Source organism: Magnolia sinica, chromosome 15 (assembly GCF_029962835.1).
Source record: "Magnolia sinica isolate HGM2019 chromosome 15, MsV1, whole genome shotgun sequence".
NCBI lineage: Eukaryota > Viridiplantae > Streptophyta > Magnoliopsida > Magnoliales > Magnoliaceae > Magnolia > Magnolia sinica.
In genome coordinates, this window is record NC_080587.1 from 61,119,297 (window position 1) to 61,146,709 (window position 27,413).

Genomic DNA, 27,413 nt, shown 5'->3' on the forward strand with positions numbered 1-27,413 from the left:
TCAAATGAAGTGTGTAAATTTCCTCTTGTGAATCAATTACCATGCATGGAAATCATCATCCAGCAAATTTTACTGGTAATGTTCAATAAACCCAATCAAATTATTCTAGTATCAACGAAAAACAAAGGAAAATTTATCTTAGCTATAAAACTAACCATGGACAGCAGCCTTTTCCTTCAATAGCGCATTAACCCTGCACGTGAGATCTTTCATCACATCTATGATCATGGATTTCTTTTCAATCCTGAATTGGATGGCCAGTTTCATCGAAGTGGAAACATCTTGCCGTAGCAGCGACTCATCTTCCATTATCTTCGTGGGGAAGTGTCCAAGCACAATCACGCACAATGCAATAACAGTCCGAAGCGCCACAATTTCATTAGATGCTCCTAAGGGAGCTTGAGCCGATAATGACTTCAGAGAGCTTAAGTCATGCTTTTGTACGGTTTCCACATCGGTCGCTAGGAGCACTCTTAAGGCAGCTAACAAGCGGCCATCTATCAATTCAGGACCTCCTAACGTTACCTGCAAAAGAATCAAATGAATTCAATATGGGCAGAATGGTGTTGCAAAGGTGGTGAACTGTCTTGTAAGGGAATTCTACTTTTTATATTAGTAAGCGTAGAATTTTGGAGTGGAAAATGAAGTCATATCATTTTTGGATTGCACCCATTTGTGCCTATATATTGAAACTTGTTACCAAGAGTGATTTAAATCAACAATCTCCAATCTTCCACAGTTGCAACATGCAAACGAAGGAATTATTTAAATTAAGGTTTGGGAAATGTTTGAGCATCCCTAGATAGGTGGCAGGCAGGATGCTTTTCTGTCAAAATTAATATCCAATGTATTTTGGCTATTCATTCGAGGTAGAAACACCATATACGACTCCATGTGGTTCTGTTTCATGGCTGCCCCAAAAGCTAACCGAAATACACAATTATCAGTTCTGCCTGGATTCACTGGCGATTTGGGGTATGTCCAACCACAACAAAGGACTGGAGATGAGGGTCACAGCCAATTAACTGATTCTCCTTTCTTTTCAATGGATACAGCCAATTAACTCATAGAATTAGGTATTTAAATTCTAATAGGACAGCCAACAGTCCGACTGATCAGTGGGGCCCGCAGTTAATCGGAAGGCCACATATACCATAAAATTGGACTCTGACACCCATAATTCCAATCCTGCAGGTCCTTGGGGATTTTATAAACAGTCCATGAGTAGAAACAGCGTTTTTGAGCAAACTACATAGCCCCATATGCCACACGATTGGCACTCGTGGAGTTCTAGAAGATCGAGAAGAATTTATTTCAAGAGAGAGTTTAGGAAAGGACTTAGCTATTAGAATAGATTTCTTCTATTCATAGTAGGGGATTTGATAACTGGTTTACTAAGTCAATAAACTAGAAACCCATCTTATGTTGGGAGGTTATGATGATGTTGATGATGATGCTGATGACGATGACATAAGGATGACGATGACAATGACAACAACGACGATGGTAATGATTTTGAATGAGCAAAAATGAGGTTTGCTTTATTTTCCTGTGATTGGATTCAAACCCTAATGGGCATGGTTTCAAGACTCGGTCAAACCCAATATGGCTTGGTACCCTGTGTAATTCCCAACTCAGGTGAGTCAGGTCAATTCAGCCCCGACTAGGGCGAGTCACGAGTTGACTCAGGGCCAAATGAATCGGGTCACGTCACCAGTCTTTTAACCATTATAATGAGAGTGATTATTCTAGAACCCTTTGATGTAGCTCCTTGGCGCTTGTGTGGAGAGATTCTGGATACTTAGTTTTGGGTTGTTTGGAGACAATCCAGAGTATCCAGAGATGATACTAACTGCCCAAAATTTGTACATATTTAAATCCTAATACTGCTATTGGATGTTGTCTTTATAGCCACTTTCAAAATTATAAAGTATTGAAGGGAACTGTTAGGTCTTGCGCATAAGCAAACATACAGTTGCCACGCACAATTTAATGCATGTGAGGGCATTGATTCAGTGATCCAAACCACCAATTCAATGGGCTCCACCATTGATGGACGACGGCTCCAAAATCTTCGAAATTGGAAGATCTTAACCCTTGGATTTAGTGGCAAACAAATTAACAGTTGAGGAGAAAATAGAGGAATTGTCCCAAATCAACAGCAATGAGTCCATGCTCAGCAAGTTGGGATTTCCAATGTGGGAGATTTTCAGAGCATCAGTTGTCCACAGTAGGCCAATCAGATCAATGATCTGAATCGTCGGAAAGTGTCTGCCACATGTAGGGAATCCTGTGCATCAGTAAACTGCACAGATGCTGATGCATGGAACCCTCTAGTTCCTGAGTAGATGATTTCTGTGGAAAGTCCATTCAACATAGCCCAATTCAAGGTGAACTTTTATGGAGATAAAACCTTGAGAAGAGCACCGTCTCCATGTAAATTTAGCTGGGATAGAATCTCCAGCTGCCAATGGGCAGGCGAAGAAAAGGAAGGTGATGAAACTCCTGCAGCCATGCTAGCAGCATCCAGAAGAACTCCATCATACTTGAGTTCAATAGAGTCATATGGGTTTGATGCACTGATAAATCCATAATCGAGAAGGAGAAGATCATTGCTCAAACAACCATAATTCAGTGTCAGGGGAGTATCTCGCTCGATCTGTGTTTCTGCTACAACCTGCATGCATTGAACACAAGAATAAGCTGGCATTTCATATACTTCAGAAATATGTTTGATCATAATACATGTACAACTCCGCTAAGCCTCCTCATCGAGTTTCAATTGCAGGGATGGGAGGAAAATGATCATATGCATGATACGATTCTTGGTGGGGTGTTTCAATTTCGAAATATGTTTGTATAAGTATGATTCTTGGTGGGGGTGTTTCAATCGCAAGGGATGGGAGGAATGCTTCTAGATGACCATGGTACAGTGCTGTGGCCATTCTCAGGCCCTGTCAAAGTGGAATCCAAGACAGCGGCAATATCCCCAGCAGTCAGGAGTCGGTGCAGGCCATCAATAACCATTTTCACCAGACATCTATTGTGATCGAGCTCCCTCACGGGGAAGTTTGCTCTTGGGTGTCTGGGAGGATGGAGCATCTCCTTGGGATGTGGATTGCATTGTTGAAGAGATCAGGCTGCTGGCTGGGGGTTTCAACATTTCATTTACCCCTTCAATCGGTTCACCTGATCCCTTGCTTATGGATCTTGAATGTTCCAGGGCTAACACTTCTTTCTGTATGGGGATCTCCCTTTCACCCTCTTAATTTTTTAATGAAATTATGTTAATCTTTCAAAAACAAAAAAGTCTCCTCATGAAGTTAGAGGAACTATATGATTATCAACCCAAGGATATGCATTAAGTTTGTACAGGTGGGGCCCATTATTCAATTACAGACCATTTGTCTGATATGAACCACCATGGATGAATATCTCAAAAATCTCCAAGATCAGAATATCATGGCCACAACTCTTTGAGCTGTTTTTCAGTTGAATCTGCACTGTTTTTTTATTTCACTTCTTAACCATTTATTTGAAGGCTACATGGGCGTGGGCTAGGATAGTCCTCCAATGAAGTAGATTTTTGGTTCATGGAACATCCATGGTGGGACCAGAGAACTACGGTCTGGATTGCTTAACCATGCCTGCATTTCCCCGGAACTGGAAACTCAGGATGCTGCTCACATTTTCAGGTTGAGGATCATATAGTTCCATTGGAGCTACACTGATAACTTGGCAGCAGAGACCAAGGTCCATTGTTCTCTTTTCTTTTGAATTTTTCAAAAAGAAACCAGAAAAAATAAATAAATGGTGGCAATAGAAAAGGATTGCCAGTTTCTCAATTTGAATTTTATGCAATGAATTACATTTGTGTGTGTGTGAGAGCAGGTGGGTGCATGAGTGTGTTCATGTCTCTGTGTGTCAGTGTTTGCAGTATCTATATTATTGATATCGCACAACAACGATACAAAACACCACTGAAATATGAGTAATATGACCATTTCAGCATATCAACGATAGAACCGCAATATATTGCATTCAATCAATGACAATACTGTCGAAACAATGCAATATTTTCAAAATATCACCAACATACATAAGGTTGTATTGACGATACACCCAAATTTATTGTCAATATTATCGATACCGACAGTGATATCGGCCATTCTTCCCCCTTTTTCCCTCAAAATAAATAGATAAATAAATAACTATAAATTCACGCTTCTTTTCTCAATTCTTCCACTTCTAATCCCTTAGTTGAATCCAACCAAGTCGCTTTGATTATTTGGAGGAGAAACTGGATTTTTTTTATTTTTTTTATTTTTTTTATTTTTGTGTGGAAATCAAGATCGGGCAACAGGTGGGCCAGATTTTGAAACGGTTTGTGTGTGTGTGTGCGTAAATCACTTGCAATCAGTAGAAATAAGATGGAAATCCATGATTTTGCATGCACAATCAAGGATTTCAACCAAAATGAGGGAAATTGCTTGTGTTTTCATACACGCCTTCTTAGATTTATAAATGATATGAATTGATTTTGAATATAGTTGTGTAACTATTATGTACAGTGGGTTTTTTGTGATCTTATAATTTCTAGTTATGTATTGAAGTTTCATTGAAAAATGAGACCAATTTCCCAATGTTTCCCAAAAACAGCGACACATTACGTGATGCATCCGATATTTCTCATGCAATACCCAATATGTTTCCATAACCCAAGGGTGCAATCCATCCGTCGATACCAATACAAAAAAACATTGCTTTTTGTGTGGGTGGGTTTTTCCTTTTTTCTTTTTTTCTTTTTTCTTTTTTTTGGAGGGGGGGGGGGGGGGGGATTTGAATTGTACACACCACAGTGGACGTGTCATTTGCAAGAATGCAACTCTATGCTTTGGATCATGTGAATGGAAAATTATTATTATTATTATCATCATCATTATCATTATCACTATATTATTATTATTATTATTATTACTATTATTATGTACAGTTGCAACACACATTCAAAGAAAATATTATAATGCCTAAACACATCAAAATTCAAAAGAAATAGGGAATCAAAACAAAATACCAGACGAGAGATGATATGAAGTTGAATCATGCATGCACAATGAAATTGTTCATGAGAGAGAGAGAGAGAGAGAGAGAGAGAGAGTGTTCGTGCAAAAAAAAAAAAAGGTAAGTGCGATGCTCAATTCAAAAGGAATTGCGAAAAATGACTACAGAACTTGCCTTTACTGACATTTTTGGATCTTTTGTGTCTTGCTCCTGAACAATTTGAGCATTTGGATGAAAGCCGTGGTTGCACATATCAATAAGAGGAAGTAGGGCGGGGACATCAGTGCGTGTACCGTCTGGGAGAATTTCACCATGCAAGCGAAATGCACGAGAGGAGACTGCTGACATGGCCCAGCCGAGGGAAGATGCATCTACATCTTGGCCTCTGAAAGGGTGATCATCTGGTGCCAAATTCTCAACCACATGTTTAACTTCCTTCTCAAAATCAAGAAGAAAACGACATCTTTTATTTACCTGATACCATAGACCTGGATTAATAAATAAATGACTCCATGATCTCTATTAAAGATTCTGAATTAAATTTAACTGCCCAAAGGTACGTTTAGAATTCCAGAGAAACCCAAGCAGGCAGGATGCTTTTCCTTCAAAATCCAATGTGTTTCAGATAGGAACGGAAATCTGTCGGATATTGAGTGGGAATGGAAAACTCCCATCCCAACATGCAGTTTTATTTCTCCATATGCTTCTGACACACAGTACATAAGCCAACTAGTTGATCCCAATCCTGGAATGGCCAGCTAGCTAAGGTTCCTGGCCCATGCCTGAGCCAGACCGAATGGTCAGACCAGTGGGGCCAGCCGGGCTGGGCCAACCCATCAGGCCACTAGTTGGATATATGCCCCAGTTGATGGCCTGGTTAACCATCAGGCCCAAAGACTCATCCGGTCCAAAACCCATGGACCAGTTGAAACCCTGCCAAAATCTGGGAGAAATGAAGTCATCTGTTCTGCCACTATTGACTCCGACAGAGATTTAGGGTGTATCCGAACACATCCAAAAGGCAATAACTCTTAATACCTGATGGAAAAGAGGAGCATATTGCAGGTTTTTAATCTCGTCTCCTGAAAAGAAAATAGGTACACTGAAAGCTTCAGGAAGGTTGCCGATGTATGGCCACCAAAAGGAACCAACTGTTGCTCTTTCTCGCAGAAGCTTCAAACCCAATCTCATCGCCCAGAGTTCCTCTGTCACATGCTCCCCAATTTACTCCTTACTGAAAACTCAATGTAGCCTAATTTTGAAGTTAAAAAGTCACCACATATACCAATCCAAGAAAAAATCAAGCTTCACAGAAAGGGGCAAAAACAAAACAAAGACAGACCATGTGAATAGTTTCTTGCACTTAAACTGTCCTGTTTGGGAGCTTGGAAAATAAAAGGAGAGAGTTCAATTTTCCTTGAAAGTTATTTTCCAAAAAAGCATTTGGAGAGAACAAAAAAAGCAGGGGATGACTGGGAAAAAAAAAAGAATTAGGACTAGTTCTATGAAAAAACATCCTCGGGAAATGTTTTCCACCAAAAAGTGAACCCCGATCAGGAGAAAATGTCATTTCTTGGAAAGTATAGTATTTTCCATCCAAATACTTTCCATGCTCCCAAACAGGCCCTAAGAATCTAAAGCATAAGTTTGCCTAAGACGATGCCCATTCAAGTGGAGACCATGGTTTGGTGATCCGTATCTTTGATTTAGTGCCCTCTACCATGGATGGGGAATATCCCAAAAGTCTCCCATATTGAAATATCCTACCATTAGACAATCAACCAGGAAGTAACACTCCACAGAAGGGCCAAAATTTAGATGGCTACAAACTTCCAAAATATGGATATTTTGGGTCATGCCCCATCACGGTGGGGACCATCAGATTAATGGCCAAAATCACCTCATTAAGAAAGCAAACTAAAAAAAGAAAGAAAAATAAATAAATAAAAAATAAAAAAAGATAGACTAAAGTGATTGAATTTTGAATTTTTTTTAGAAAGCCAATCACAAATGGCTGGACAGGGCTATGATGACGGTGATGGTGATGAAGTTTTGCATGGAAAGCTCATGATATTTTTCTTTTTCTTTCTTTCCTTTTTTCCCTAGCTATCACTATTGTGAGAAAGCTATAAGATACACCACAGCTAGAAGCTGGTCGTCGTCTAAAGCCTTATCCCAATTATCTGGGGTTGGCTACACAAATTAGATGCCAAATGCCTTAAGCTTAGCATTCTTTTTTGGTATTTCTATATTCTTCTAAAATTACCTTGTTTTTAGTCCCTTGCCAAGCCTTGAAACATTATCATTTCTTACTAATGACCTTTTAGACCTCATTATTCCACCTCAAGTTTCCTTATATGGGCTTTTTGATGTAGGACAATTAACCACTTGCTCTAAAAGCTCGAATTGTTCGAGCATGGCGAATTAATCCCTTTATCTCATAGCTCAAGCCCCACATCTCATGGGTTAGGACCTCGGCCAAACCCCCCCATGGGCCCCAAATCACATAGGTACCGCCTCACACGGGCCGCCCACCCCCGAGTGTGCCCCACATCCCACAGGCTACCCCACTCGAGCTCGATGTGAAATGCGCATTAATCACCCCCGATGAGGAGTCTCGAACACTAGACCTCCCCCGTGGGCCCCGCCCACCCCAAGTATGCCCCTACATCCCACAAGCGACCCCACTCGAGCCCGGTGTGAAAATGCCCCTACATTAATTTTCCCTCTGGATACTCCTAAAACTTTCTTTCACCACTTTCCTAGAGCTCTCAACCATCTTGCTCCACATTACATAAACTTATTCCTCAACATTCCACTTCCTTCTTCCATCAATTTATTACTAAATAATGTTGTCTTCTCTCCTTTTAAATTCCATAGTCTAGATTTTGGACATCTATTAATTTCACTTCCTCTCTTCCATCTCTTAATGTAAACATGCATAACTATTAATCACATTGGTATAACTATAACCTACATTGGATGGTCGATCTCTACTAATATCATCTTGAACTCTTTACATATTGATCAATTTTTCCTAAGTATATGATCCACTTTTGAAAGTTATTAAATGTTCATCTCCCTGTTGAAAATGTGTTCTCAGAGCTAAATCACAATCAATAGCGTGATCAAAGGATAGCATCCCTTGTCGCATTTCTCCCAAAAACCATATCCTTCATGTACCATTTCATATCCTCTATGATCTTTTCCTACATGACCATTTAAGTCTCCTCCTACAAATATCCTATCCCCATTTAGAATCCTTGCATTATTCTGTCCATGTCCTCGCAAAATTATATCATAATTCCAATTTCTAACCCTGCCTATGGCCAGTCTTCAGAGTATCAATATCGTTACATGTATCAACGACCGAGGATACAGAAACATGTATCAATATTGCCATGTCTAAGGGAAACATTGGGGAAAATGTGGAATTTTTCAGTGAAACTTCAGGAGGTGTTAAAAGACATATTTACACATATTTCAATTTTATAGGGGCCTAATGATGCAGGACATAAAAATTAAATATGATATGAAAGATTTCAGGCTTTAGGTCACACTAATTTTAGAACAATCACAAAAATTCCACATCCCACATAAAGTCAAGCATTCAACAAGGGGAATCTATGAGGGTCCAAGCCTACACATGTTAGGGCTGAATCAATTAAAATTATAAAGCAAACAATACTCAAAGGAGAATAGATTCATCCACACAAGCAAAGGATTACCTCTCAATCCAAGGGATTCACATGTTTCAAATCTGGAAAACCTAGGGTTTACAAAAAAGTGGAATAGGAGTTGGAATTTAGGATTATCTAGGGTTAGGGTTAGGGAAATAAGGTGATAGTGGAGTGAAAGAGGGGAGAGAGAGAGAGAGAGAGCCTGTAATCAGTCCACATGTGTGGACAGCATGCTGGCCTGACGCACGTGCGTGGATTGCTGCCCGCATGTGTGTGGGGCCCACGAACCCAAAAAGGGCCAACTAAGGGTTGGTCGGCTAGGGATTGGCCACCCACACACCAAGTTTCAGGGCAATCAAATGATTGGTTTGAGTGTGATGCTCCGCCGAAGTTTCAGCCCTCCTACAAGGCCTGATTCTGGAAATCTGCTGTAGAGAAGGATTGGTTGCAAAATAAAGGTGGATTTGAAGAGTAGATGGTTGTGGGAGATGATGAATATAGAGGGCAGGAGGTGGGAGCGATTTGGGATGGATGTTGCTTTGCACTACGGTGGTTAGCCCTTCGAAGAAAGGAAGGTTTCGCACCCAATTAGATTTCCACAACTTAGAGAATTAGAGAAGCAGGAAAACACAAAATTTTATTAATAATCTTCAATTTAAAAAAAAAAAACACAAGGGGTTCCCTATTTATAAGAAAACCCTATACCCCATAAGCCGCGTCATGTGCGCACACTATTAGTTAAAGACGAATTAATAAAAATAACAATTAATCAAAGCAATCTAAACCATTCATGATGTTCCTAATAACAATAATAAGCAAAACTCAAAGACCTAGATTATCTAGGGTAGTGGGCCACGATCATGAGATCCAACGATGGGATCCACATGATGATCGGGTCCACTCCAAGGAACCAAAACACAGTCCTCTAACTAGGAGACCCTCCATGGATGTCGTCATCGATCCAGATCGATGGTGGGGCCCTCCTCCCTGCGTATGTGCGTAGGCGGGCGGGCGTGTGCATGAGATGTCCCCATCGACTTCCCCAGCTGCGAAGATTTCACCACTGGCGAAACAAAACTCCTGAACCGCTCCAAAATGTCAGGATCAACTCGTTGAAGCTCTTTCTCAGTGAGCCACGTACTATCTGAAGCTGGGCGTGACTTCCATTTAACCAAGTACTTTTGAAACCCGCCGTCCGACGTGGATGCTATCTGATCGTCCAAGATATCCTATATCTCCTCTCTGGGTGTAGGAAGGGTAGGTATGGGAGGTAAAGGTTAGGAAGAAGGGTTGGGAAGAGGCCATGGATCAAAGGAAATGTCTGGGAAATGAGGTTGGTTTGGTGAAAGGTTGGACAATGTATCAGTGGTCCCCTAAAATACAACTAGATCCTCCACATTAAATGTGGAACTAATTCCCATGGAAGGTGGAAGATCTACCACATACGGATTGAGACCATTTCGTTTTATAATTTGGAATGGTCCAGCGCTACACGCGTGTAATTTACGAACGGCTCCCTGATGGTACCGCTCTGGCCTGACGCGGACCATCATAGAGTCCCCTACATTGAATTCTTTGAATCGTTTATATTGGTTTGCAAAAATTTTATAATGTTCATTACTAGTATTGATCTTTTGCCTGATTTTTTTATACAATGAATGAATGTGATGTGCAAAGAACTCTGCAGACTCTAATGGCCTATGAGACGGGAACATAGGGACAAGATCGATAGGCTTCCTAGGTTTATGTCTCAAACTAAATAGGAACAACATCACACCAAAATGTGTCTTTATATGATCCAAACTGAATAGGAACAAAACAACGGTGCGAGACTAGAATGGAAGTTTCATCAACCCAAGACATTCTATAGGTAGAGCTGTACACGAGCAGAGTTAGCTCAGTAGCTTGCTCGACTCGACTCGAAAAAGCTCAACTCGACTCGGATCGAAGCTGAGTTCGAACCGAGTCAAGCTGATTTTTGGAGCTCGAAACGAGTTCGAGCCGAGTTCGATCTTACTCGAGCTCGGCTCGACTCAACTCAAATACTGCTCGAACTTGGCTCGACTCGGTACAAGGTATATATACCCTTCAAAAAAAAAAAAACCCTACCCCACCCCTTTTCAAAAACCATCCCGGCCGGCGCCCGCACAACCCCTAGACCCTAACCCTCTCTTCCTCCCTCTCTGTCAATCCAGCCGGCGAGAACTCCTCTCTCTCTCTCTCTCTCTCTCTCTCTCTCCTTCATCCTCCCTTACCCGCACGGCCGCACTGACACACGGCCTCTCTTCTTCCTTCTCTGTCAATCCGGTCAGCGAAGCTCCTCCCTCTCTCTCTCTACTCTCTCCCTCATCCTCCCTAACCCGCACGGACGCACTGCCCGTCTTCCTCCCTCTCTTCCTCCCTCTGTCAGTTCGGTCACCCCTGTGGCCCTGCCACTGCTCGATCGCCCCTACCACTGCTCTGTCAATCCGATCGCCCCAAGCCAGTCCAGTAAGCCCCTACCCTTTTGTTATAGGAATTGATTAATTGATTTATCAAGCCCCTGCCCTTGATATTGGGTAGTTTACTAATCCCACACACATGTAGATCATTACGTATCCACACCTAACCATGCACACAAATATTAAATAGGTGTGTGAGATTTGAGCCTTTTATAAGGTTGGAAATAACACTCAAATCATAGGCCCAAAAATTCAGAGAAATGGCCTGAAATGTGTGTTCCAAAGATGTGAAATGGCCTGAAATTTTGGTTGTAGCCATTACTTGATTTTGAAATGTGTGTTCCAAAGATGTGAAATGGCCTGAAATGTGTGTACAAAGCAAACTGGCAATTACTTTTGGTTGTAGTCATTACTTTATTTTGAAATGTGTGTTCCAAAAATGTGAAATGGCCTGAAATTATATCAAAAGAACTAAAAGTGTATCTCACTTGTGAATATATTAGATCTCATGCAGTGTTATAACATAAGATGTGCGCCTGTGGATGGGATTTGTATAGCTCCACAGGCATGTGGAATTAGAAAATTCCGAATATAAGGGATTCGACTTTCAACTAGCTATATCAATAATTCAATATTGGGCAGGTTATAACATCTTCCTATGGTAGCTCGTGCATTGTGTTTTCTCTTAATATTATATTAGTTGTGGGTGTTTAGAAGAAAATATTTTGCCTTGTCGGCCACAAGTGGTGCAATTATATCCAAAATGAGTTCATATGATTCAAATGCCATACAATACAAGCATAAAACACAAATACTATAACGAGTAAGAAGCAGAAATTAGATCTGTCCAAAATGAGTTCATATCATTCAAATGCTATACAAGCAGGCATAAAGCACAACTGATTTAACCAAGGAAGATGTAGAATATGGATATCATTGAGACACAGAAAACCAATTCCTACATTTAATCAACAAATCCGAGTTATGCCAAAGTTAAATCAATAGACCTGAGCTAGGCAGAGTTAATTAGATATGTGGAAACAATAGGGTCCATTATATTCTCATTCAATTCCAAGCTCTCAACAGCCCGTTTGGTAAAAGAGGTAACACCTCTAGCCGTGCTCTCTGAGCAGTAGCCCCTTTGGAGCCCGCTTTCACGTTGGCCCAAGGGTCTTAACGTGGAACTATCAGATCTGCCCGTTGAGTCTAAAACAGAGACGCAATGTTTTTTGTTTTTGTTAGCTAGTCTTAATTTATGTTTATACTTATTGGCTATTGGATATCTTTTATTTTTATAAATGTTTTTAATAGTTATCCTTTCAGCTTGCCCTTTTGTTTGCATACATATCAATTATTTTTATTTTTTTTTATTGTTCTAGTTGTAGTATAGGATAATCAGTTGCCCATTTGAGGATTTCTATGTTGCTAGACATAGATTCAGTGTGTTCTTGGATGCATAGAAATTCTCAAATTATCCATTTTTAGACAGTTCAGGGTTAGATAGATTGTAATGTCTTCATTTATTCCAATTTAAATGCATATGCCTGTTCTGGTTTCGTCTCTCCTTTTTCTCTCTGGATATATTTCTTGTATTTATTTCCGTCGTCAAATGTCCACACTTTGTGTTGATGATTGACATGGGAATCAAATACAGGATTAATATACTCTGGAGAGATAAGGGGAGATGCTACCGGAATTTCAACGTAGCATTTAAATTGAAAAATGAAGGCATTACAATCTATCCAACCTTGAATAGGTGACTGATTTAGACAGTTAAGTAAGTATGCCCGTCTGACGGTCTAGGTATAGCCGTATAACATATCAAGAACTTTATTTCACCTATGACTAGTCAAGACAAAAGCCCAAATACCCCCGGAATGGGTGCATCAGCCACATCTCCTCTAATCGTAGAGGGAGACACGTCAACTGCAGACAAAGGGAAGAAGAAGAGATCAGCAGTATGAGATGACTTCGAAGAAGTCACAGTTAACGGTGTGATGAAAATAAAGTGTAATCATTACAAAGGGTTATACAGCAAGATTCCAGGAGGATCTACAACACATCTAAATAGACATTTGAAGACGTCCTAAAAGACCAAGACTCCCTCCTCCCCGCCAACAGTTGTTGTCATTTATAAAGTCAGAAGGAGATGACTCACAAGGCGTTGTGTTCACTCGTAAGTTTGATAAAGAGAAGATGAAAGAGTGGTATAATAGATTAGTGATTCTCGAAGAAAAACAATTCAGAATAATAGAAAGTAAAGAATTTAGGTCTTTCTGTAAATTCCTTAACCCTCGAGTCGAGAATGTCTCCCGCGTCATAGTACAGAGAGAGTGCATGAAGATGTACGCAACAGAAAAGATGAAACTAAAGAAGTTTTGGCTTCAGTGTCCAGAATAGGTTTAACGTCTGATTTATGGACGGCGTCCAATAAAAAAAAATGATACATTTCATTAACCGCTTACTATGTAGACAAGGATTGGAAACTTTGCAAGAGAATTTTGAACTTCCGCAACATACTAGTTTACTTATTTCAGATTGCATCTACAGTTGTCTACAAGACTGGGGCATTGAGAAGAAATATTCAGCAATAACTTTAGACAATACTTCGGCAAATGACAGTGTCATTTCATGCTTACATAACCAATTTAGGGCTACAGGAAATTTATTTTTTGATGGAAAAATATTCCAGGCTAGATGTTGGGCCCATGTTCTAAATTTAATTGCACAAGGGCTGAAAGAAATTGACCTCACTGTAGAGAACAAAAGAGAAAGTGTGAAATATACAAGGGAGTCACCATCAAGACTGAGTGTATGGAATGACATCATCCAACGTTTGAATGTGTCATCGAAAAAAATGTTGAAGTTGGGTGTGTACACGTTAGAACTCAACCTATGAAATGTTAGATACGGCAATGGAATTACAATTTGCATTTTCTGAATATGCGGTGCGTGACAGAACGTATTATTGGTTGCCGAGCACAGATGATTGAGCCAAAGCAAAATAAGTTCACACATTTCTCAAAGTTTTCTACGATTGCGCGAAGATTTTTTTCGGGAATCGGTATCCAACTGCGAATCTGTTTCTTCAATCTCTTTGGAAGATTAACAATGCTCTACAGAAAAATGTCAATGTGGGTCCAGATTTCATACGCCAGATGACAGTTGGTATGCAGACGAAGTTCGATAAATACTGGGACGAATGTCACCTGTTGATGTCCTTAGCAGTTGCTCTTGATCCCCGTTGTAATATGGGGTTGGTTAAGTTTATTTTCATGAAGATTTATCCTAATGAAAGAGCGGCAATAGAGATGTTTAAGGTTCATCAAGCCCTTGAAGATTTGTACCATTCGTATGCTACTACTTTTCCTGCAGTAGGTGTTGAAGAAAGTAGAGATACAGATGTTTCTATACTTGATAATGAGGACGTGCTAAATGAATACATATCATACTTAACACAAGAATGAATAGGAGTTGAGACCAAGGAATCAAAGCTAGAAATGTACCTCAATGAGTCAATCATAGTGCGATCCGACTTTGATGTGTTGGAATGGTGAAAGATGAGGGTTAGTGAATCAAAATACCCTACATTATCTGTGATGGCATGGGACATTATCAATACCAATTTCAACAGTGGCGTCAGAATCCGCATTCAGCACAGGAAGCAGGGTTATAAGTATCGAAGCTCACTTTCACCAAATACAGTTGAAGCTTGATTTGTACGGAAGATTGGTTGCGCCTGATATGGGGAGATGATATGAATGATGATGAAGAAGAAGAGATTAAGATTCATGACGAGTCTCTACCTGCAGATTTGTAATTATTTTCGATTTTTCAATTCTTTTTGGTTGAAACTTGAATGATGTGTAATATTATTTAACTTGAAACATGAAGTGGTGGAATGTGGTTTGTAAGACTTTGATATTCATTTACTTACTACTGTTCATTTGCTTTTATTTTTGATACATTCATAATGCTTTTATTTTGTTCTTATATCAAGTTCAAATTATTTATCAATATTCTGATTTTTTTAATTAAAAATTGAGTGTAGATATGTCGTCATCTGACCCATCGATAAACATTTGGGACTACGCTTTCCTAATTGAATCGCCACCAAGGTCTAGAAGAACAAAGATTGTGTGTGGTTTGTGTGGCGCAAAGTTTGTGAACAAGACTAATCGGTTTCAGTTACGCTTGTCATGTCGAGGTAGTGATGCAAAATCATGCCCCAATGCCCCTAAGGATGTCCAAATTCTTTTTTCAGATCATTTTAGATTCGAATAGAAAACCTTCCACTCCATCCAAAGCTTCTGGTTCTGGATCTAGTACACGAATGACATTCACGAAAGATGCAGAGGAAGAAGCCAAATTAAAAGCTTTGGAGGAAGAACAATTCCAACTCGCCTTAAAACGCAATATATAAGAAGTTTCTAGACTTCAGCGATATCCTCAAAGACAACACGATGTTGAAGCAGGATCGAGTACGACAAGCAAGAAGAAGAAGAGTAACAAATTCAAATTCTTCACCTGTCTCGATGAATTTTATAAGGCATTTGGTACTACATACAATTCTTCATATAAAGAAAGTTTAAAAAATCTAGTTCAAAGTGTAAAAGAGCACGAAAGAAACATCTCTTCGCCTTCTGACTCAGAGGAAGTGAACCAATATGTATATGAAAAATTAAATAGTAGTTCGGATGGATCAGATGACAATACAGGAAGGCACTCCTCTTATGGAGGTTATTAGTTGTAAATTGTTATTTTGAACAATGTAAATATGTAATTATCGAAGTTTTTTAATCGTAAATTATGCATTTTATATATTTTATTGTTTTGTTCAACTTCGAATTCTAATTTGATAATCGAATTCAAATTCAAATGAATCTCAATTTATAACTCGACCTTGGCTCAAAGCTCGAACTCAGAACTCGATACTCGGCTCAAAAACTCGAACTCGAAATAAACTCGAACTTGAACTCAGCCAAGCCGAGCACGAGCTGCTGTTCCGAGCTCAAAGGCCGAGCCGAGCACGAGCTGCTGTTTCGAGCTCGAAGGTCGAGTCGAGCCAAGTACGAGCTGAGACTCGAGCAGTCCGAGTCGAGCATGAGCTGGGCAAAGCTTGGCTCGACTCGTGTACACCTCTATTTATAGGGTTGGGGATGGGCTTCAAGCTTCAAGCCCAGACAGCTCATAGTGCCAGTTGATGCCACGTTAGCACAACTATCGCTATCCACGATCATCTCGCAGCTCTTATCACCACATTTTGTGTAAGTATCGAAGATCGTGTTACGGTGCCAATCGTCGATATTCTTTACTTGTGCAATGGCACAACGCACAACTGCAAGGGTTGCGGACTCTTGCGCTCCATCTTCCTCATCACTAGGGATTTTTGCTAGCTCATATTCTTCCTCTTCACCGTCACTTTCTGGGGGCACTACTTCCACTTGCTCCTCAACAAGGAACACCTTAGTGCCCTCTTTCGTGCCACACTGGTGGGCAAAGTGACCAAACCCCTAACATCTAAAACACCTAGTAACATCGCTTCTGCACGATATAGATCCGACAACTTCTTTACCCTTATCATCCTTGGGCCTAAACTAAGAACTACTGGAAGGCTTGTACTGATATCCAGTGCCAGGTTTATCCCCAGAAGGGTTAGCCTTAGCGCCAGAATCATGAGACTCAAACCGCCTTCCCACAGATGCTTTGAGGTATTGCTCAACCTCCAACACTACTTGATACATCTGTTCAAGAGTGTTTGTCCTTGGCGAGTAACTCTCTCCTAATGTTAGAACGGAGGCCCGTCTTAAATTGAGCAAGAGCGAGTACGGGGTCCGCATCCACTTCACATCAGGTCAAGTACTCTTCGAACTTCTCAATGTATTCAGCAACACCCATGGAACCTTGTCAAAGAGACTGTCGTTCCTCAACCAACCTCAAGTGATAAGAGAAAGGGAGCTTAAGAGTTTCTTTCATTTCTCCCCAATGGACTATTGGGGGATCCTTCGACCTTTCCTTCTTTCGCTCAACAGTAGCCCAAAACCTCTTTGCTTGGCCCACAAGCTTCATCTTGGCGAATCGGACCCGACGAGCATCTGACATGTCATACCACTCAAAATAGTGGTCCACATCCGTCAGCCAATATAAAAAAGTTTTAAGGTCCAAGTGGCCATCAAACGTAGGGGCATCTACTCTAACTCCCTTGAGGAGTTGCGCATCTGGGTCATAATGATCCTAATGTCCCTCGAGGTTAGGTGCACGGGTGTGCGCCCATGACCGTTTCTTTGGCCACCTCCATTCCTTAGTCTATTCTCTTAACCACCTACTTGCGTTTAGGCATCGACCTCAATGGTGGTTTCTAGTTGGGTAACGCACACATTAAGCTGATCCAAGCGTTGGTCAATACGTTGTTCCAAGCGCCTACCCAAAGACTCAGACTACCGAATTAGGTCGTTCACGGATTCTTGCAATTGCTCCATGTTTAGTGTAGGGTGCAAACTAAAACCACGACCAGTACGCGTGGGCATACAACCACTAACTCAAAGATCCTCTAAAGCAACTATATGCGCCTAAATGGGACTAAATGATCTTATAAGACTCTATATGAGCGAAACTACACAACACTACTAAAATTCCAGCAACATAATTGCCCAAATAGCTTGTTAACAGAAAATTCAGCCATGAAAATTGGGGATTTTCTAACAACAGAAAATTCAGTAGTCCATGTTGTGAATGATGAGTCATAAACAGCCCGATATGATTAGAGTTAATGCAAATTAAACATGAGTAGACTAAACCCTAAACATGCAATACAATCCCCTATGAAAAACCTAAGCTTTGATACCAAATTTGATGCAGGACATGAAAATTAAATATAATACACAAGATTTCAGGCTTTAGATCACACTAATTTTAGAACAATCACAAAAATTCCACATCCCACATAAAGTCAAGCATTCAACAAGGGGAATCTACGAGGGTCCAAGCCTACACATGTTAGGGCTGAATCAATTAAAATTATAGACCAAACAATACTCGAAGGAGAATAGATTTATCCACAAAAGCAAAGGATTACTTCCCAATCCAAGGGATTCACATGTTTCAGATCGGGAAAACCTAGGGTTTGTAAAAAAGTGGAATAGGACTTGAGATTTAGGATTATCTAGGGTTAGGGTTAGGGAAATAAGGTGATAAGGAGTGAAAGAGAGGAGAAAGAGAACCTTTAATCAGTCCACACATGTGGACAGCAAGCTGGCCTGACGCATGTGCGTGGATTGCTACCCGCACGTGTGGGGCCCACAAACCAAAAAAGGGCCAACTAGGGGTTGGTCAGCCAGGGATGGGCCACCCACACACCGAGTTTCAGGGCAATCGGATGATTGGTTTGAGCACGGTACTCCGCCGAAATTTCGACCCTCCTACAAGGCTTGATTCTAGAAATCTGCTGTAGAGAAGAATTGGCTACAAAATAAAGGCAGATTTGAATAGTGGATGGCTGTGGGAGATGATGAATATAGAAGGTAGGAGGTGGGGGCGATTTGGGATGGATGTGGCTTCGTACCACGATAATTATGATGCAAGACATGAATTTAAATATGATATGCAAGATTGCAGGCTTAGATCACACCAATTCAGAAACAATCACACAAATTCCACATCCCACATGAAAATCCAAACATTCAATTAAAGGGGAATCTATGCGGGTCCAAGCCGACACAGGCTAGGACTGGACCAATAAAATTATAAGCCAAACAATGTCAAAGGGAAATAAAATCAACTACTCATGCATAAAAATCAGTCCCTAATCCAAGGGATTCCCTAATTTCAATTCAAGGAACCATAAGGTGATAAAAAGGGGCAAATCAATTAGGGATCATGTAATATAGGGTTAGGATTCATGAAAAAAACAGCTATGAGAGGATAAAAGAGGATAAAAACCTGAGCCAAAAGATGATCCCGCGTGTGGACAGCAACAATGGCCCAGACGGACATGCGTGTGATCCCTACCGCAAGTGTATGGGGCCCACTATTCAGAAAAAGGCCACCTTGGCCCTGGTCGGCCAGGGATGGACTCAAAAACCTCAAAATTTCAGCTCGATCCGATGTACGGTTTGTGCGTGGTGCTCCGCCGAAGTTTCAGCTCACCTGCGGGCCGAAATCTGGAAATCTGCTTCAATGAAGAAATCTGATGCAACAAAAGGACAAATTCGAAGTACGGATGGTGGGGGAAGATGGAAAAAAAAGATGATGGAAGATGGGGGTGAATTGGGATCGATGTGGCTTCGCACCACGGTAGTTAGCCCTTCGAAAAGGGAGGGCTTCGCACCCACTTTTGAATTCTTCCACAACTCACGAAGAGAGCAGAAAAATAAAGCAGGAATTTTTTTATTAACTTCAATGAATGAAAAGAACTACAAAGAGTGCCTATTTATAGGGAGAACCCTATACCCAAAAACTCGCACCATGTGCGACACCTATTACTTGGCGATGAAGTAAACTAAAATAAAAACCAAACAAGGAAATCTAAAGCGTTCACGATGTTCTAAATAATAACAATAAGTAAAATCTAAAATATAAAACCAATCCGACGAGTGGGCCACGATCATAAGATCCCATGGTGGGCTTTTCTTGACTATCGGGCCACTTTTCTGAACCAAAACTTGACTTCTAGCTAGGAGGCCTTCCCTGGACGTCGTCATCGAGCCAAATCGATGGTGGGGTCCTCCTCTTACGTACGTACGTGCGTAAGGGGGCGCATGAGTGCGCGTGTGCGCGTGATGTCCCCATCAAATTAGCCCTTCGAATACGAGAGGGTTTCGCACCCAATTAGATTTCCACAACTCAGAAAATTAAAGAAGCAGGAAAACGCAGAATATTATTAATAATCTTCAATGGAAAAAAAAAAAAAAAAACCCACAAGGGGTTGCCTATTTATAAGAAAACCTTATACCCCAAAAGTTGCGTCATGTGCACACACTATTACTTAGAGACAAAGTAATAAAAATAACAACTAATCAAAGTAATCTAAACCGTTCACAATGTTCCTAATAACAATAATAAGCAAAACTCAAAGTCCTATATCATCTAGGGTAGTGGGCCACGATCATGAGATCCAATGGTGGGATCCACATGATGATCGGGTTCACTCCAAGGAACCAAAACACAATCCTCTAACTAGAAGGCCCTCCATGGATGTCGTCATCGATCCAGATCGATGGTGGGGCCCTCCTCCTTGCGTACGTGCGTAGGGGGGCATGCATGTGCGCGAGATGTCCCCATCACCTAACTATTTGTTATTAAAAAAAAATTGATACAAAATAAACATGTAAATTTTGTAACCAGTCAATAGATCAGCCAACACTCATTAATATGTAAAATTTTCACATTAAGTAACAGTGAAAAACACTTTTCCAATATAAAGATGAAAGAGATTAAGATTTCATCGATTTCTTCCATTTTCACTAAAATGTTAAGTTTTCACCACAAATCCACATCAATGTATGAGAATCATGCATAGACATGGATTTTCATTGCAATCCATGCTAACGTTTGAAAAAGAAGAAGAAGAAGAAGAAGAAGAAGAAGAAGAAGAAGAAGAAATAAAGTTTCAATGGATTTTTCCATCACCTTCGAGTTCCGACTTGTCTTCGTTTCAAGTCGAGATGTCTCCCCAAATCCAAACTTTGATTCAATACAAACCAAGAGTGATTAAAAACAACTAAGGAACAAGATTCCAAAAATAAAAAAGAATAAACCTCAAAAATGGAGAATTTTTAGATTTTCCCAATTTTCTGTCAATTTTGGCCAAATGTTCCTTGGTATCAAGAATACTATCACTGGTATAGGAAATATTATCAAAGGTATCATCAATACCAGGGAAATTTTATAAGAGATTCTTTCCAAAATATCGCTGATTGAGATACGATAATATCACTAAATATCGCCGATGTTATTGAAAATATCGACTAATTGGAAATCATTAAACTACAAGCAGTTTCGGTGTTGTTGACTTGGCGATACCGATAATACGAGTGATATTATTGATAATATCACCAATATTGGAACACTGCCTGTAGCACATACGCAGTAATGACATTGATTATCTCCTCTCCCAATACATGTTGTATTAATAAAAATCTATCACTTACTCTGTTAATAACTTATAATTTTATCCTTCAAAACTTTGCCTTCCACTATCTTCTTGTTTTTTTAAGGTTCTTCGGGGAAGGGTGTACCACCTAGAACTAAAAAGATCCCTATCCCATTTCTATAGTTGTCATTTCCTATATTCCAACGGTTTATATGAATCCATTTCTCTAGCTTTTACCCATTTCCACTTGATCGCTTGTGCAAAAGATACGTTAACTCTCCTCCATCCCATTGTATCCACCAACTCCTTACTCTAATTTGTAATTGCTCCTTCATTCCATGTGGCAATATGATTGTCCTGAACTAGCTTTTTTACCCACACATCCAAATTGGCGAAGCAACCCTTGCCCACTTCTCATCGCGACCAGGCATCATTGTGGCGTGTCACTTGCAGGGAACAACCTAGCCAACCCTTGCCCATTTCTCAATGCACTCAGGTACCGATGTAGTGTGTCGCTTACAAGAAATGCCCTAGCATGATGATGCAAGTCCATGGCCCACCTAGGCCCACTATAGGGCCCAACAATAATGTAGGCCCACAGCCCACCGTAGGGCACAACATATACTGATTTTTTTACTGTTTATTTATAGATTTTGGAGCTTAAATCAAGGATTGCAATTTATTATTTTTGGAAGATTTGGGGGGCTGATTTAAAGATGGGAGTGAAGATATGGGGTTGACTTAGAGATGTAATTAGGATCTTCTATATTTGCTTTTATTACTGTCGGGCTTTTACCATCTCAGGTAGATTAGATTGATTTGAAATTAATCTCTCAGTTGGGGGATTCTCATTGGAGATTCACTTAGAGTCTATAAGGAGAGAGGGGAGGGGTAGGAAGTAGTCACTCCAATATTATTATAAGTGTGAGTTTTTCTTAAATATTGTAAGAGAAGTTTGATATCAATAAAGTTATTTATCCCTCTCTATTCCATCATTCTTGTGGGCGTACTCCTGCCCATTTCTTTGCAATTCAGGGTTTGCGATCTCATTGACTTGATAACCGGGTTGCACCACATGAGCTTGAAATGGCAGATTGTCGGGATTCATGAAAAAACTTATGGCCAAAGTTTGACACCAATTAGCAACCTGACACAACCCTCTTTTATCGACACTTAGGAGTGGCACTACAAATGATTCATAGACGCTTCAAACTTCAAAGCTTCCAAAAACAGGCGATTCCATGCTCTCAGTAACATTGCATGCAACTAAGGCACTAATAAAATTGAGCAAAAGGTGATTTTTTTAGCAAAGAGGGGAGCAATTTATATAGGGATTACATGGAGAGGAAGGATCTAGATTTGAGAGAGATGTGATGATTTTTTTTTCTTGTGGAGGGTAGAGAGATGTAATGATTATCTCACTATTTTATTACATACATGCACTATTACTTCTACACAACATTTTACTATTCTCATTTAACTTTTTGTATTTTGATCTTAGTTATGTACAATATATCCTACATGTCCATATATGGTCTTTTTTTTCTACTTCAGTTTTTTCATTGAAACCTGTTAGTTCACAACTTTTCAATCTGATTTGTTGCGTTTCTATTTCTTTAACAAAATCTTCACCTTTATTTAAAGATAAAAACTTAACTAAACCCAAACTTCTCTCATACTATTACTTTGCCATATGCCATTTTGCTACCTATATCACAAACAGAGTGTCAACAATGAAAAATTAAAAACCTATGTAAAAATTCATCACCCAAATCGACTTGAAGCGATGCTGAACAATGCCCATTGAACAAAATCAGACAAATAAGTAAACAAGAAAACAGAAAATCCAAAACTAATGTCTAGTTTCATCACTAAACACCCTTCAAAGCAACTCCAAACAATACCCGCGAACAAAAGTACAACAAACAGACAAACAAACCCAAAAGGTGAAAGAAAAATAAAAAAGTAAACATCTCGAAATCCATCACCAGTCTCCATTTAAAGCAATTCCTACCAACTAACAAAATCTGAAAATCTCCAAATCCACCACCCAACAGCAATCGAAGCATTTTGAAATTCAAACACCACCCACTATCAAATTCAACCAAATAAATCAAAAAGCAGAAGACCCAAAAACCGAATACGCAAACTCATCATCCAACGACATCCAGAAGCAACTTCAAGAAATGGAAAAAACAAATTTAAAAAACCATAATCCAAAAAAATATATATATTAAAATACAAATTTACCAAAATTCATCAAAAAAAAAAAAAAAATAACCATCAAAACATAAAAGCCAAGAATAAAAATGCAAATAAAAACCATACCAGGAACACAACTAGCGATTTCGATCAAAGCTCCATCCGAACCATTGGCGTCGGGAGAATCGCGGAAGGAAAGAGGAAGATGATTTGGAAGAGCAATGAGCTCCGACCCTTTTGAAATCTCTTGGGAAGCAACCAAACCGAGGCCAAGAGAGGGGACATCTGCTATCTTCAACCCCTTGTGAACTACGCCCCCTTCCCGCCTCACCCAGCGAATCAAGTCAGGGGGGTGGGAAGCCAGGCGCGTAGGATAAGGTGGGGAGGAAGCGGCGCATGTTAGAGGGCGGAAGTTGGGTGCAGATGAGTGAATGAGATGGTCCATGGCGGACAGCAACATCTTGTTGGAAGGGGCCATGTTTGGCTTCCTTTGCTGTTTGAATGGAGGGTTTTTGCACTTGGGTTTTAAAAGAGGGAGATGGTTCTTGGGATTTTTTATTTTTTTTAATTTTTTTTTTTTGGTATTTGGATATTCCACGTGGCAGCGGGAAAATCTTTAGGGTGGAAACGGATTGGCTACTCCCCCTGCCACCAGCCCCGTGGCTGATGGTCGGTGATCTGTGGGCCCCACCATGATTTATTTGTTTCATCCATTCCGTTCATCCACTTTTAAATATCATTTTAGGGCTTATCCCAAAACTGAAATGTGTATAAATCTCAGGTACAACACACCACAGGAAAACAATAATGATTGGATATCCACCATTAAAATCCTCCTAAAGCCCACTGTACTGTTTATTTGACATCCAATCTGTTGATTCGTTCATAAAGGACCAGATGAAGGGAAAAAAAACAAAGATCATCTTGATCCAAAACTTTTATGCCCAAAAAGGTTTTTAATGGTCGATGCTCATTCAACACGGTTTCCTGTAATGTGGTCCCCGTGAGATTGGCATATATCTAATTTTTAGTCTCATATGTTGAAATGATCTTTAAAAACAGATAGACAACGTGGATGAAACACATACGTTATGGTGAGGCCCACACAGCACCGACCATCAGCCATTGTATTGTTGGATGGGGAGTAGCCAATCCGTTTCCCTATTGCCCCGACGGGAAACGGATTGGCTAATTTAGGTGCTCAGTGGGCCCCACTATGATATATGTATTTCATCCATGCCATCTATCTATTTTTTTCAGATTATTTTATGGTATAAGACCAAAATTAAGGTATATCTCAATCTCAAGTGGACCACATTACAAGAAATAGTGTTGAATGAGCGTCAACTATTAAAAACCTTTTGGGGGCCATAAAAGTTTTGGATCAAGCTGATCTTTGTTTTTTCCCTTCATCTGGGCCTGTATGACCTAATCAACGGATTGGATGTCAAATAAACAATACAATGGGCCTTAGAAGGATTTTACTAATGGATATCCAATCATTATTATTTTCCTGTGGTGTAGTCCACCTGAGATTTATATCCCTCTCATTTTTGGGATCAAGCCCTAAGTTGATCTTTAAAAATGGTTGAACGGAATGGATGAAATACATACATTATGGTGGGCTCGTAGACCACTGACCATCAGCCACCGAGCTGGCGAAGGGGTAGTAGCCAAGCGGATTGGCTGCTGTACCACACACCACCAACCTGACTGATGGATTGATGTCACCAAGTTTTATAGGTCCCTTCATGAAGTATGTGTTATATCGCAACCGTTCTTCCATCTTGCGATCTCGTTGTAAGGCTTGAGCTAGAAACAAAAAAATTTAAGACAGATCCAAAGATCAAGTAGACCATACAAAGAGCAGTGGGGATTAAATGTCTGCCATTGAAACTCTTTCTCACAGAAGTTTTAGATTAATATGATATTTGTTTTTCCTCTTCGGTCCGTGTGACCTTATGAACAAATTGGATGGAAAATAAATGTTCTGAATATTTTAACAATAAAAATTATTCTCTCCACTACTATGGGTGGTGTGGTTCACTTAAACTTTGGATATAAATCATTCTCAGATAATGATCTCTCAAAATGAAAGAACAATATGGATATAATAAATACATCATTTTGGGGTCATGTAACTTTGTTCTCTTTAAACCCGTGCAAAGTAGAGCTAAGGGGCGGCAGCACTTGTCTTGGCACGACATTTACCCACACCAACTAGATCAGTGGTGCATGATACACCAGCCATTCTGCTTTCATTTGTTTTGCCCATCTATGAAGTTGGTATTTTCTAGAAAAAAAAAAAAACCTCTATTTTAGCCAACCCATCAAGAAGTAGATTGCATACTATGAGTAAACTCCATGAAGGCTATTGTGATTTATGTATTGTATCCACTCCATCTATCAATTTTATTAGATAATTTTAGGGTTTGAGCTTTTAAAAAATGAAGCATATCTGAAGCTCAAGTGGACCACATTATAGGAAACAGTATGAATTAAATTTCTATCGTTGAAAATTTTCATGAGGGCCACGGAAGTTTTGATTCAAGCTGATATTTGTTTTTTCCCTTTATCAATGTCTGTGTGATCACATAGGTTGGATGACAAATAAACATCAGTGTGGGCCCTAGGAAGGTTTCAACGATGGAAATCATTATTGCCATTGTTCCCTATGTTGTGGTCCACTTGAGCTTTGGATATTCTTCAATTTTGGGTTCAACTCTAATCTAGAAAAACAGATGGACGGCATGGATAACCACATTTTAAGGGCTTCTTTTCACTTTCCATCTACTTCAACATCTATTCGTTTGTTATAGGGACCCTGTTTGTACCAAAATCCACAAGGATTGGATAAACGGCCCAGATTTAGCGGGCACAAAGATATTCGAGAAGCATGCGTAAGAGATTCAAGGATTGGCTCACCTTTTTCACGGTGTTTTTGACATTTTAAGTTTTCTCCGAATAAAGGTGATGTTGTTCCAGCTACGTCAACCATTGAGGGTCAAATATTGCATATTATCCCTCATTTATATCTTGTTTTTATGAACATGATAATGCTTAATGTTCTATTTTACTCATGTTTGTGTTGCAAGGTGAATTTAAGAACTTGGATTGAAAAGAGTGCTAAAAGCATGAATTTGATGCTCAAGAGTCACCAAGGCAAGGAATGAATTTTAGAAGGCTAAGATTGAAGAATTCACATGCTAAAGATCTAAGAAAACCAAGTGAGGAATGACGAGAATCAAATATTTGAAGTGAAAAAAAGGAATTCTGAAATTTTTCTGAAAACAAACATATTCCTGAAAGTATCCTGAAGAAGCATATTCTGAAACTCAAGGTCATTCTGTGAAATTACGCAGAGTGAAGTCTATTTTGGGAAAGTATGTAAATTTGAGGCGGTTTCTAGATTTTTCCAAGTCGGTGCGAAAGGAGGTGCCGCAAAACTATAAATAGGAGTCCCTAAGACGTCCCTAGGCATCATCTAGGATTTGTGGAATGAAGCAAAAGCATGGAGAAGCCATTACCAAGAGTTTTTCTCCCCTTAGTTGTTTTCATACTCTTCTTAAGAGTTTTTAGTTCAATCATGTCTATAGTTGGCTAAACCTCTTAGCTAGGGCTAAGAGATGAAGCTTGTAGCGTGATTGAGATGTTTTCTTTGTTTTGATTCATGTCTTATTGAACTCTCTTGGATTCTAGTTTGATTATGAAGGAATATTTTTAGTTTTTAATGGTTTGTTGTGACAAATTACAATAGATCTGCGATAGCTTGAGATATCTTCTTTTCCTGAATTGAGATTGTGAAATTAGGAGATCCAGTTATTCACCATCGTCCCTTAAGCATGGTAGGATGATTGGATCCTTCCTAACCTTCACAATTCTCTTATAATTGGTGGTGTGATTGGTAGATCCTGTTGTTTGCCTTGTCTCCTAGGCATG

At 39.8% G+C, this 27,413-nt stretch overlaps 1 protein-coding gene across 1 annotated transcript; it reads right to left on the reverse strand.

Annotated features, from left to right (window-relative positions):
- Positions 1-23,995, reverse strand: LOC131226792 (uncharacterized). Its single transcript, XM_058222517.1, has 5 exons — positions 23,601-23,995; positions 6,100-6,266; positions 5,236-5,535; positions 2,414-2,677; positions 1-525 (listed from the first exon to the last, which is right to left on the reverse strand). Exons 1-5 carry the CDS (start codon positions 23,950-23,952, stop codon positions 151-153), a joined length of 1,458 nt encoding a protein of 485 aa, XP_058078500.1. The 5' UTR covers positions 23,953-23,995; the 3' UTR covers positions 1-150.
- Positions 23,996-27,413: the final 3,418 nt, after the last annotated feature.